Source organism: Sorex araneus, chromosome 5 (assembly GCF_027595985.1).
Source record: "Sorex araneus isolate mSorAra2 chromosome 5, mSorAra2.pri, whole genome shotgun sequence".
NCBI classification, from domain to species: domain Eukaryota; kingdom Metazoa; phylum Chordata; class Mammalia; order Eulipotyphla; family Soricidae; genus Sorex; species Sorex araneus.
The window spans coordinates 204,779,956-204,793,456 of record NC_073306.1 but is presented as its reverse complement, the minus strand read 5'-3'; the positions used below and the strand labels follow the sequence as shown (position 1 = coordinate 204,793,456).

General features: G+C 49.7%; 1 protein-coding gene across 3 annotated transcripts in view; it reads left to right on the top strand.

Annotated features, from left to right (window-relative positions):
• Positions 1 to 13,255, top strand: part of TMEM150C (transmembrane protein 150C) — an 84,648-nt gene extending 71,393 nt beyond the window's left edge. For all 3 annotated transcript variants that reach the window (XM_055140076.1, XM_055140074.1, XM_055140075.1), the window contains exons 6-8: positions 3,195 to 3,322; positions 7,989 to 8,166; positions 10,546 to 13,255. In XM_055140076.1, coding sequence (XP_054996051.1) covers positions 3,195 to 3,322; positions 7,989 to 8,166; positions 10,546 to 10,754 — 515 coding nt within the window. In that variant the 3' untranslated portion in view covers positions 10,755 to 13,255. The remainder of the gene's footprint in view (positions 1 to 3,194; positions 3,323 to 7,988; positions 8,167 to 10,545) is intronic.
• The last annotated feature ends 246 nt before the right edge of the window (positions 13,256 to 13,501 follow it).

Genomic DNA, 13,501 nt, shown 5'->3' with positions numbered 1-13,501 from the left:
GTGTTTTTTTTTTCTTTCTTTTTTTCTTTTTGGGTCACACCTGGCTATGCACTCGGGAATTAATCCTGGTGGTGCTCAGGGGACCATATGGGATGCTGGGAATCGAACCCGGGTCGGCCACATGCAAGGCAAACACCGTACCCGCTGTGCAATCACTCCAGCCCCTTGTTCTGTTTTTAGATTCCATACATTGATAGTCTGCTGTCTGATTTAGTTGTGTGATGTTTTGGGGGTCCCTTCACGTTGTTACAAATGGTAGGATTTCCTCTTTGTCTATGTCTGAATAACATCCCACTGTGTGTGTGTGTCTGTGTGTGTGTTTCTATGCAGACCTGTGTGGATGGATGTGTGTGTGCCCAGTGACTCCCTTCTCTCCACAGCCAACTGTGGTGACTCTCCACAGCTGTCACCCAACTCCTGTCCTAACAGTCCCAGGTGCTCCTGGGTTTGGATTTGCGTTTCGCTAGAGACTGGTGGTGTTGGGCATCAGATCTTTTCTGGAGAGCGTCTCTCCAGATGGTTTTATTGTTACAGTACCGAATGCCCGAATCTTCTTTGTTACAATGCAGGTTTCACTTATTCAATCACTATAACTGCTTGAAGTTGGATTAAATTATCCATGTGTTCGACAGTGAATACCGCCTGGTAGACTAAAAGGGAAATGGGAGTAAACCAGAAATAACGGGGCTTGTCCACGCCCCTTTCTCCTCGTATCCCCAGGAATGATTCCTGTCACAGGACCTGTGGCAGGCTTACCTCAGTGTGGTGACCTGTCTTTCTCTTGCCTTCCTTGTGCTTTTTTTTTTATTTCTTTTTTTTATTACTGAATTGCCATGAATTACAACGTTACAAAGATTTCTACTACTGAATTTCAGGCATGTATTGTTCCAACACCACTCCCTTCCCCAGTGCCCACCACCCTCCACTGTGTCCCATTTTCCCCCTCAGCCCCCAGCCTGCCTCTGTGGTGGGCACTTTTCCCCTCCCGCATTCTCCCAGTGTTCCCTTCCCCTCCCATCCCCCCCACCCTACCCCACTGCCAAACTTCCTACCGCAGACCAGTTCTGCTGCCTTTCATTTCTTTATTATTTTTTTTTTCTTTTTGGGTCACACCTGGCGATGCACAGGGGTTACTCCTGGCTCTGCACTCAGGAACTCAGGAATTCCTCCTGGCGGTGCTCAGGGGACCATATGGGATGCTGGGATTTGAGCCCGGGTCGGCTGCGTGCAAGGCAAACGCCCTACCCGCTGTGCTATCACTCCAGCCCCAGCTGCCTTTCATTTCTATTGCCTTTGAGTGTTACTGAGTCAAGGGATTCTAGTAGGGTGGGGGAGGGGCGCTGTTTCCCTTCTTCTACGGGTGAATTTGTTTGTTTGTTTGTTTGTTTGTTTGGTTTATTTGGGTTATCCTTTGAGGGGTACACCCTGAGTTGCCCAGGGCTTTTTTCTGGCCCTGTGTGCAGGGCTCACTTCTGGCAATACTTGGGTACCTGACCTTGTTTTTTTGTGTGTGTGTGTTTTTAAATTTTATTGAATCACCGTGAGATAGTTACAGGCTTTCATGTTTGGGTTACAATCTCACAATGATCAAACACCCATCCCTCCACCAGTGCACATTCCCCACCACCAATATCCCCAGTATACCCCCCCTTTCCCACCCTCCCCCTGCCTCCATGGCAGACAATATTCCCCATACTCTCTCTCTCTTGGGCATTATGGCTTGCAACACAGACACTGAGAGGTCATCATGTTTGGTCCATTATCTACTTTCAGCATGGATCTCCCATTGCAACTGGTTCCTCCTGCCATCATTTTCTTAGTGATCCCTTCTCTATTCCATCTGCCTTCTCCCCTCCGCTCATGAAGCAGGCTTCCAGCGATGGGGCAATCCCCCGGCCCTTGTATCTACTGTCCTTGGGTGTCAGCCTCATGTGACGTTATTTTATACTCCACAAATGAGTGCAGTCCCTCTATGTCTGTCTCTCTCTTTCTGACTCATTTCACTCATTTCACTAACTGACCTTGTGTTTTGAAAACTCTGAGAACACTGTTATCATCTTTTCATCAGCAAATAGCAGTTGGCTCTGCTGCGTGAGTTTCTCTCAGCTTCCCACAGATGCGGGCCAACAAAACGTCTAATTCAGGGGCTGGAGCAATGATATAGTGGTTATGCCTTGCATGATTAAATCGGCTGAAACCAGTTTAATCCCCACTACCTCATAAGGTCCCCTGAGCACCGCCAGGAGTCAGGAGTAATACCTGAGTATTGCCAGGTGTGGCCCAAAAACAAAATAAACAACAACAAAAAACCATCTAAGTCACCATGATGGGCTAAGGGTGTAGCTCAGTGTATGGGACCACGGTTTGTTACATACACAGACACAGACACAGACACACACACACACACACACACACACACACACACCCATCCCCCATAGCATCATGTGGACATTTTCTTTTAAAAATTGTCTAGTGGATGGGGGCTGGAGCAATAGCACAGCGGGTAGGGCGTTTGCCTTGCACGCAGCCGAGCTGGGTTTGAATCCCAGCATCCCATATGGTCCCCCAAACACCGCCAGGAGTAATTCCTGAGTGCATGAGCCAGGAGTAACCCCTGTGCATTGCCGGGTGTGACCCAAAAAACAAAAACAAAAACAAAAACAAAGTTAATATCTGAACCTGAAAAGAAAAATTGTCCAGTGGATGGAAGTTGATACTGGTGGTGTGATTGGTTGTTGGGACATTGCATGCCTGAACTCCAATTTTGTAAATCACTGTGTAAAGTTTTAATTAACTTTATTACTTAATTTGTGTAAATTGTTATTAAAATTTTTATTAAAAATATTTTTTTAATTTTAAAATAAATCCAAATTGCCATCTCAGAGACTTAGAATGGCTTCTGGGAGGGTTAGCGGTGGCCCAAGGGGCCAGAGCACTGGCGGGTCAGGTGGAGACCCGATTCTGTCCCTCCTCTGTGCCCGCCCCCTCCAGCTCTGTCAGGCTCAGAACCCCGGAGGCAGCCCGAGGGTCCCCGAGGAACTGCTTGGGATGACAGCCATCCCCCCAGAATACACTGTGCCAGAAGTTACATGTTGCACGTTGACTTGAGATCCTGCCTTGGAGTCTGGGTGCGTGACTTAAGTTTTATTTATTTTTTTATTTTTTTAAGTTTTAATATCTGGTTTTATCCCTAGCTCTGGTGGTCGCGGTTCTGCGCTTCATACAGCTGAAACCGAAGGTCTTAAACCCGTGGCTCAACATCAGTGGGCTGGTGGCCCTGTGTCTCGCCTCCTTCGGGATGACCTTACTTGGTAATTTCCAGGTACTTCATTCGGCCTTTTTCACCTCCTTTCGCCCCTCCCCAGGTGATTCTGCTGAGGAGTAGGTCTCTGGGCCCTGCCGGAAGGTTCTGCATGCTCCTTAACAAATGCTCCCAGTGGTTCCCCATAAGCTCAGCAGCTGGGGCGCCCCAACTTCCCATTCCACATGGTCGGTCTATTGGCATGACAGTGTGACTCCCGGGAACCGTAGTTACTGAAATAGCTGTGCACTTTCTGCACAGAATTTCAAGGTGGTTGACTTTATTTTTTTCCATAACAAGGTAACTAATATCGTAGCTCCTTAGAAAACTAATTTTAAAAAACATTCCCTCTTATTAGATAAGAGATTGTATTTCACATTTGCATGCTCATGATGGAGTCAAGTCTAAAAAAAAGCAGAAATCCTCCAAAATAAAAAATAGCACTGTAGCAATGTCGTAGCACTGTCATCCCGTTGCTCATCGATTTGCTCGAGCGGGTCTGGCAAGCTACCCATGGCGTATTCGATAAGCCAAAACCAGTAACAACAAGTCTCACAATGGAGACGTTACTGGTGCCCACTCGAGCAAAATAAAAAATTTAAAAAACAAACTTTTTCTAGAAACCTACACCTTATATAAAGATAAACCTCTGACGCGTCTCTCCCCATCTTTTGAGTGAAATCCAAGTGGCATGGGCGTACAAGGAACTATGGTGGTGGTTTCCTAAGGTGGTCTTTTTTTTTTTTTGGCTTTTTGGGTCACTCCTGGCAGTGCTCAGGGGTTACTCCTGGGCTCAGGGACCATATGGGATGCCAAGAATCAAGCCCAGGTGGGCCAACAGCAAGGTGACCACCTTACCTGCTGCACTCTGGCCCACTACGATTATCTCCTGTTTAATCTTGAGTCCTAATGATCCAGTGGGTCAGGGAAACATCCCCACTGCTTCCCTGCATAGAGTAGCAAGTCATCGAGGGTTTGCATGGAGAGTTTGAACAGCGAGGCAGTTCCACCGAGTTCTCTGACTGTGCTGGGTCTCATCCCAAATCGAGATTGTGGGAAATCTGCAGGTTAGGATAGTGAGTGATCAGGAGGGTATTGGACCCTCTGTCCTCTGAAGCTCCAAGATGTTTGGGGAAAAAAACATTTTCTGGTTGAAGTGTTTTTCTGGGCTCTTTCCTCAGTTTACCTGACTGTGCTCCAGGTACCTGGATACTATAAAGAACTCCACACCTGTCATTTCCTCCCCAACAGGGCTTAGATGGAAGTAACTGGAGTCGATGTTTTTTGTCTACTGAAGCGAATCCCAGAGAGCTAGTGGTTTTGTTTGGAAGACTATTTTTCTCATTGCTTTTGTTGGTTTATTTGTTGTTTTGTTTTGTTTTCCAGCAGCAAACTAACAGCTGCTTTATAAGATCAGGGGCTGGGAGTTGTGTCTCAGGAACACAGTGACTCTGGGTGCCCCCCCCTTTCTTAAATGTTTTATTAGTGAATCACCGTGAGGTACAGTTACAGACTTACAAATTTTCGTGCTTGCATTTCAGTTATACAGTGGTTGAGTGCCCATCCTTCCACCAGTGCCCATTTTCCACCATCAATGATCCCAGTATCCCTCCCACCATTCCCACCCCGTCCTCCCCACACCCCACTCCGCCTCTGTGACAGGACATTCCCATTTTCTCTCTCTCTCCTTTTGGGTGTTGTGGTTTGCAGTGGAGGTATTGAGTGGCCATCATCTTCGGTTTATAGTCTACTTTCAGCACGCATCTCCCATCCCAAGCGGGCCCTCCTTGCACCCTTTGCTTGGTGGTCCCTTCTCTATCTGAGCTGCCTTTCCCCCGCAGCATGTGAGACCAGCTTCCAAGCTATGGAGTAATCCTCCTGGTACTTATCTCTACTGTTCTTGGGTTAGTCTCCCATTCTGTTACTTTATGTTCCACAAATAAGTGCAATCTTTCTATGTCTGTCCCTCTCTTTCTGGCTCATTTCACTTAACGTGATACTTTCCACATTGATCCACCTATATGCAAATTTCATGACTTCATCTTTTCTAACAGCTGCATAGTATTCCATTGTGTAGATGTACAAAAGTTTCTTTAACCAGTCATCTGCTTTTGGGCACTCGGGTTGTTTCCAGATTCTGGCTATTGTAAACAGTGCTGTAATGAACATACGAGTGCAGATGTCATTTCTACTATACTTTTTTGCATCTCCAGGATATATTCCCAGAAAGTGGTATTGCTGGGTCAAATGAGAGCTCAATTTCTAATTTTTTGAGAAGAGTCCATACTGCTTTCCAAAAGGGCTGAACCAGTCGGCATTCCCATCAGCAGTGAAGGAGAGTCCCTTTCTCCCCACATCCGAGGAAACACCGGTTGCTTTTGTTCTTTCCATGTGGGCTATTTGTTTGTTTTGTTTGGATCACACCCAGCAGCGTCCTGGGAACCCAGAGACATCCCAGTACAAAGCAAGTACACCAGCCCTTTGACCCTGTTCCCGGGCCCTCAGTTTTTTGAACCATGAATATTCAAAACCATGAATTGATGCTACTTTTTAATAACTTCCTGCAATATTAGAGAAAGATACATAGAAATAAATTAGCTGCCTCTGGAGAAAAAAACAAGAAGGTAATATTTGGGATAAGAAACAGACTTTGCAATCTCTACTTTTTTTATAATTCAAAAAAATTTGAATCATGTAACTATGTTACCTAATTTTAAAATTAAGCTAAAACTTAATAGTCTTTGTACATTACAAAATAAAAAAATAACCAAATACCCTTAAAGTAAAATATGATTTGAAAAATACTTAAATCTCAAAATATTTCTTTTTGCAATGAATGGGTAAAGTGACTTTCTTCTAAGAGAGAACAGGGGTCAGAGAGATAGTACAGCAGGTAGTTTGCTTACCTTGCATGCAGCTGACCTTCGTTCAATTTCCGGCACTCCATATGGTCCCCTGAGCACTGTTGGGAGTAATTCCTGAGTGCTAGCCAGGAATAACCCCTGAGCACCCACTGTGTATGGCCCAATCGCCGCGCACACACACACACACAAAAATATTTGAAAAAGAGAAAGAGAGCAGTCCTATAGCCAAAAACGACAGAAAAAAAATTGGGGAGATGGGGCTGGAGCAATAGCACAGCAGGTAGGGCATTTGCCTTGCACGCAGCTGGCCCGGGTTCGATTCCCAGCATCCCATATGGTCTCCTGAGCACTGCCAGGGGTAATTCCTGAGTGCATGAGCCAGGAATGACCCCTGTGCATCGCCAGGTGTGACCCAAAAAGAAAAAAAGAAGTGTTCTCATATCAATAGTGGACCAGAGGGAGAACTCAGCAGGCTGGAGCGCTTACTGCGCATGCAGACAGCTAGGGTGTGGTCCCCTGAGCACTGCTAGGAGGGATGCCATGCCTGAGCCCCTCTTGTTGTGCCCCAAACCCTCCCTCGCCACCAAAAAAAAATAAAAAATGTGTCAATGAGTAACAATTTGGGGACTTGCTCTCTCTAACCCCCAACAGAAATGAACTAAATGTTCTCCAGGAATCGGTTATCTGTTAAAAGACTAACCCCGGGGTTTTCCAACTCTGGGTGGGAAGAGCTCGTTGGTCACACCTTTCCTGTCATAAGGGCACAACAAAACCTCTTAGTAGTCAGCTCCTCACACTAAGCAGACAGGCCAGCTTCGTGGCGTAAAGAATAGCCCGGATGCCTTTCACTGTCTCTGCCAGTAGACTCCTGTCCTGCTCGGAAATGGTCCTTCCCGGTAACACAGCCAGACCCTGGATCTCAGATTTTCATCTAAAAAAACAAAGTTTGGGATGTATGTTTATAGGAATTTGATGTTTTTTTATGTGTTGCTGTCCTACAGACTTTTTGTTTGTTTTAACTTTCCCGGAGAACTTTTTTGAAAAATTAATTCAAGAAATAGGTCCAGGGGCTGGAGAGATAGCACAGCGGGTAGGGCGTTTGCCTTGCACGCAGCCGACCCGGGTTCAAATCCCAGCATCCCATATGGTCCCCTGAGCACAGCCAGGGGTAATTCCTGAGTGCAGAGCCAGGAGTAACCCCTGTGCATCGCCGGGTGTGACCCAAAAAGCAAAAAAAAAAAAAAAGAAAAAGAAATAGGTCCAAAGTAATAAATACAGCAGGTAGAGCTTTAGCCTTGCATGAAGCTGGCCCGGGTTTGATCTCCGGCATCCCAGAGGGTCTCCCCACCCCCAGAATCACTAGGAGTGATCCCTGAGCACAGAGCCAGGAGTAAGCCCTGAGCACTGTCAAATGTGTCCTCCCCCACGAAGGAAGGAAGGAAGGAAGGAAGGAAGGAAGGAAGGAAGGAAGGAAGGAAGGAAGGAAGGAAGGGAGGGAGGGAGGGAGGAAGGGAGGAAAGGAGGGAGGGAAGGAGGGAAGACGGAGGGATGGAGCAACAGAGCTAAAAGATAGATTGTCATCGCATTTATAGTTTTCTTGTACAAATGTTTTGCGCTTGAGGGTACTATTTGTTTTTCTTTTTCCTCTCATCATGCAATCCAACTGATAAGTAGTTTGCCAGTTAAGATGGAGGATGTGAATCTGCAGTCCCTCATCTCACTTATGGGATATCTCTTTCCCTGTTTGTTCTGCTTTTCGTATTCCATTGGCTTGTCTCTTCTGAATGGGCCTCTCACCGCCTCGTGATCGGCTCATCCTCTAGCTGACGAATGATGAAGAGATCCACAACGTGGGGACTTCCTTGACGTTTGGCTTCGGCACGCTGACCTGCTGGATCCAGTCTGCGCTGACGCTGAAAGTCAACATCAAGAACGAAGGCCGGAGAGTGGGAATTCCACGCGTCATCCTCTCGGCGGTGATCACTCTCTGCGTGGTCCTCTGTATCCTTTAAGCGTGGGAGGGGTCTTTGCGAAGGGAGGCCAGGACACAGATAATCAGCCTCTGCGAAAATGAGAAAATGGGCATTCCCGGTGGGTTAGCTAGAGGTACAATCAGAGCATCTCAGACTCACACAGAACAGGAAAGTAGCTGAGAACCAAAACAAAAACTCTCAGATCTATTTTTCATGCCAAAGAGGTGATAAAGAGCTTCCCATAAAGCAAGCTCTGCCTTCTCAATATTGTTGTCATCTGTAGGCAAGGTGTGGTGAGGGCCAGGGCGACAGGACAGCAGTGGAGAGAGCATTTGCCTTGCATGCAGCCACCCTGGGTTTGATGCCTGGCACCCCATATGATCCCCCGAGCACCCCAGGAGTAATTCCTGAGTGCAGAGCCAGGAGTAACCCCTGAGCTTCACTGGGTAGGACTGCCCCCCAAAAAGAAAGAAAGGTTTGAGGCGTTCTCTTTATCACTAACGATGTGATGGCTATCTCCTTATTATAAAAAAAAATGAGGCAGAAATTTCTCATTGTGAAAAACATAGGATGCATGAACAAAAGAGAATTATGGGGCTGGAGCAATAGCGGGTAGGGCGTTTGCCTTGCACGCCGCCGACCCGGGTTCGATTCCCAGCATCCAATATGGTCTCCTGAGCACTGCCATGGGTAATTCCCGAGTGCAGAGCGAGGAGTAACCCCTGTGCATTGACAGGTGTGACCCAAAATGAAAAAAAAAAGAGAGAGAGAGAATTATGACTTTTCCTCCACCTTAAAAAGTTTTTCTCCGGGTCAGAGAGATAGCACAGCAGGCTCCGTGCTTGCCTTGCATGCAGCTGCTCCAGATTTTATCCCTGGCACCCCACATAGTCACCCCAGCCCTGCCAAGAGCGATCTCTGAGCACAGAGCCAGGAGTAAGAGCTGAGCACTGTTGGATGTGACCCAAAAAAACAAAACAAAATAACTCGGAACCTGGAAGAAAAGTCCAGCAGGTACAGTGCTTGCCTTACACGTCACCCACCCCAGTTCAATCCCCAGCACCACCTGAGCAGGGCCGGGTCTGACCCCCAAACCATGGTAATAACAGTGACTGAATTTATCGTCATTTCTAGCAAATTTTTTGTTTTGTAATTTTGGGGGCCACGCCCAGTGGTGTGCAGCTCCTGGCCTTGCACTCAGGAATCATTCTTGGCGGGCTCGGGGGTCCATATGGGATGGCGGAGATCAACCCAAGCTGACTGCCTGCAAGGCAAACACCCTCCCCGCTGTACCAACACTCCGGCCCCTTTTCCAGCAATTTTTAATGTGACAATTTTCTAGCAGGCTGAGAACTGAGCGAAGTTCTTGCTAATCACAGTTCCTCAGGAAACCGCAGCAGGAGAGGGCTCGGCAGAATCCGGGTACTTGATGTTCACGTCCTGGCCGCACCCTCTCCTCTCTGGCCGGTCTAGGCCCGTTCGTATCTATTTGGCCTCAGAATCCCTAGTTTCTCTTCTTCCTGCCTTGCCTTTCGATTTCACTTCTGAGTTACACTACTTATTTCTGAGCTTATTTCTTGTTTTACCCCCTCCCGGCAGACCCCCACTCAGCCGTGTCCGCCACATTTCCAACAGTGTGAGGACACGTTCTTCTCACAACAGCGGGGAAACCGGGGCTCGAGTCTGTCTTGTTTAAGTCCCTGATGTTGATAGTAGGATTGCTGTGGGATCAGGTAACATAGACCACGGCTGACACAAAGCGCTTGATGCTTCCTAGTCTGACTCCTCTGACAAACTGTCCCGCTAAGTGATAGTCCCCCGGTGTGGGGCCAGAGCAATGGGACAGCGGGCGGGGCTCTTGCCTTGCATGCAGCCAACCTGAGTTCAATCCCGGCGTCCCAGGTGGTCCCTCTGAAGCACCACCAGAAGTGAGTTCTGAGTGCAGAGCCAGGAGTAAGCCCTGAGCATCGCGGGGTGTGGCCCCAAAACAAACAGCAACAACAACAAAATCCCACAGTGCTGGGGGCTAGGGGAGGTTGTAGTGTCAGGGATCAGACTAGGGGGTCCTTGTACATGCAAGCCGTTAGCTCCATCCTTTTTTGGTTTTGTTTTTGGGCCACCTTAGGCAATGCCCGGGGGTTACTCTTGGCTCTGCATTCAAGGGTCACCCCGGCAGTGTCCAGGGGACCATATAGGAGGCCGGGGATCGAACTTGGGTCGGCCGCATGCAAGGCAAACATCATCTCCCCTGCACCATCCCTCCTGCCCTCACTCTGCCCTCCTGAGCGGTCTCCCCGGCCCAAGGCTAAGGGTTTTGCTGGTAACGGGTGAGCCAGGCCTCTGCGTCGGGAGAAAACAGCGTGTGAAGGCTGCTGCCGGGATTCCCTCCTTGACTGCCTCTCCCCAGACTTCATCCTCATGTCCCAGGGCATCCACATGTACGCGGCCCGGATCCAGTGGGGCCTGGTGATGTGCTTCCTGTCTTACTTCGGCACCTTGGCCGTGGAGTTCCGGCACTACCGTTACGAGATCGTTTGCTCCGAGTACCAGGAGAATTTCCTGAGCTTCTCGGAAAGCCTGTCCGAGGCGTCCGAGTATCAGACTGACCAAGTGTAACGCACGAGCTTTTCCTCGCTGGTGAGGTAGGAAAGGGGCCAGGGCACGAAGGACCTGCCACATAGCCTCCTACCGCATTTTGTACACACACACTCGCACACACACACACACACACACAAACACGCACACACTCACACGCGCACACACGCACACACACACACACGCACACACATGCACACACGCACAAACACACACTCACACACACACAAACACACACGCACACACACACACACACACACACACACACATACAGACATGTTCATGGCCACGTCTGCCAAATGAACGCTTCCGGGCCAGTCGTTTCTCCGAGGAAAAGCACAGCCCTTGAAGTGGCCTCGCCATTGGCCTGCCCCCATGTGCCCGTGCATGATCGCGCTGCCCCCTCGCCCTCTCCCGGGCTCCCCGTCTGCTCATTCCCTTCACCCATCCCCCACACGGCGGTTGCCCACCCGGAGAGCCAGGCGTGCCCAACGGAACACGGGGCCGACACCAACTCCCAGCGTTGCCTGCAGAGCCGCAGGGCTCGGAATGCGCTTCCCGAGGAACTTCCCTGGGCAGGACAGAGACCGCGTGTGCGGGGAGTGTGGCCTGGGGTCTGGGGAAGCGCCTGGCCTGGGTGTCCCGCTTTCCTGAGACACTGCCACCGTCTCGGTTCCCTGGTTGGCTGTGTGGGTCCAGGAGAGGCACCAGCTCTGGCCCGTGAGCATCAAGTTGCAGCTGCCACTGGGACGTCACCTGCCGGCACCGAGGAAACATTCCTGACCGCGAATATCTCCAGGGGTCCCGCCCTGCCTGCCATGGACCGTCCTGGGTGCCATGAGGACACACTTGCATTTTGGCTCCCGTCATACGTGGCCACATGGTTTATGTTTTATACTTCATGGTTTATCCTCTTTTTTTCCTTTTTCTTTTCTTAAGGAACCATCCTGCATGTCTCGAGAACTCATAGACAACGATATAAATGAAATGCAGGAGTTGAGTTTATTCGGGGTTTAAACATGAAAAACAGAATGCGTGGGGGCGGGGGGAGGTCCCCGCAGACTTCGTGGCTGCCTGTTTGTCTGAAGCGAAGGAAATGTCGGCAGAGAAGCACAGAGTCACGCGCAGGGTGATCAGAGCAGGTCCCGCTGATCTCTGTGGAAAATAGGGACCTAGAGCATCTGGTGGCAGGCAGGAGGCTTCGGGGGAGGGAGGAAGCGCTTCTCATCCTTGAAACCTGGGGCCCCTTTTGAAAGGCTACTCCCCCCCCACCACACCCAGAGACACGGCTCTGCTGACGGACCCCCGCCCAACACTCAGAGCGGTACAGCCGGCCGTGGGCTCCCGGGAGCTGTTTCACCGACAGCAGGGCTCCGGACTCACAAGTGCTGGTGTGGGTTGTGTTCCCCTAAGTGTGTGTACTTTGCTTTGAAGACATCCCCACATTTTCTTCCAGTGGACCTGGGATTTGATATCACATGAAGGACTTAAAAAAAAAAATCAGGGGCTGGAGCGATAGCATAACGGGTAGGGCATTTGCCTTGCACGCAGCCGACCTGGGTTCGATTCCCAGCATACCCTAGGGTCCCCCGAGCACCGCCAGGAGTAATTCCTGAGTGCAAAGCAGGGAGTAGCCCCTGAGCATCACCGGGTGTGTGACCCAAAAAGCAAAAAATAAAGTAAAATAAAATAAATAAAATTTTTTTAAAATTCAACCGAGTGTCCGAGCTCACCGAGGAAGAGAGGGGTCGTGACTTTCTCCCCTCTGTGTTTCCCGCCTCCCCGCCCTGTGTCTGGCCCACCATGGTCTGTTGAACAGAATAGTCCGAGCCTGCGAGCAGGAGTCGCAGGAATATGCTGAGATGTAAACACGCGGCTGCGCCACGTGAGTCAGAGAAGACACGTCAGGAGCAGGAGTGAGGGGGGCAGGCGGGAGGAGTCAGACGGGAGCACTCTATTTAAAACGCTGAGAGTGGGCTGGGCAGAGAGCAGCGGGTGGGGCGCTTGCCTAGCACGTTCCATCCCTGAATCCGCATATCCCGAGGGCCGCGCCAGGAGTGATTCCTGAGCGCACAGCCAGGCGTCACCCCTGAGCATCACCGGGGGCGACCCCCACAAAAGGATGATGTTACTGCAGGGAGCCCAAGGGACGTGCACTGTGTTCAAATAGAACTTTGGGTTCTTCTTTTTCATTTTTCTACTTTTTAAAGTGTATCAAGGGACAAAGTTTAGGAAGTTTCCTTTCTTAACAGGAAGTTTCCTCTACAGAGTCCGAATTAAACCGCTTTGGGTAAATGCACTTTCCTCAGAGCACTTGTAATTGCACATGTTAGCAGAATCTGGATTTTTGTTTTTATCCTTTTGAAATGCAGCAGAGGACAGAGTGCAGGAAGAGTCCTGTCACACACGGCGTTGGCGATGCCCTTTCTTCAGAGCACATCTAGCTGCGCACTGAGCGGGCTCGAGGTGACGGGCGTTATCCACTGGGATCTGACCACTCAATAAAATTCTTTTATGCAGAACTGTGATTGCTTCTTCTTTGGCCCAAACTCTTCTGCTCTCGTGTTGGCATTTCTAATACTGGCCCTCGGTGAGATGCAGCGTTGACAGTGAACACCCAGGTGGCCTGGGCACCCAGCTCCCCCTGCCCCAGTGTGAGTGCTACTCAGCCGAAGGCGTCCGCCCTCCGCACTGCCCCAGGTGCCGGCTGCCAATCCCGGGCCCCTGGCTCCCCACACGCATGTCCAGGCACACCATAGACACTGGGG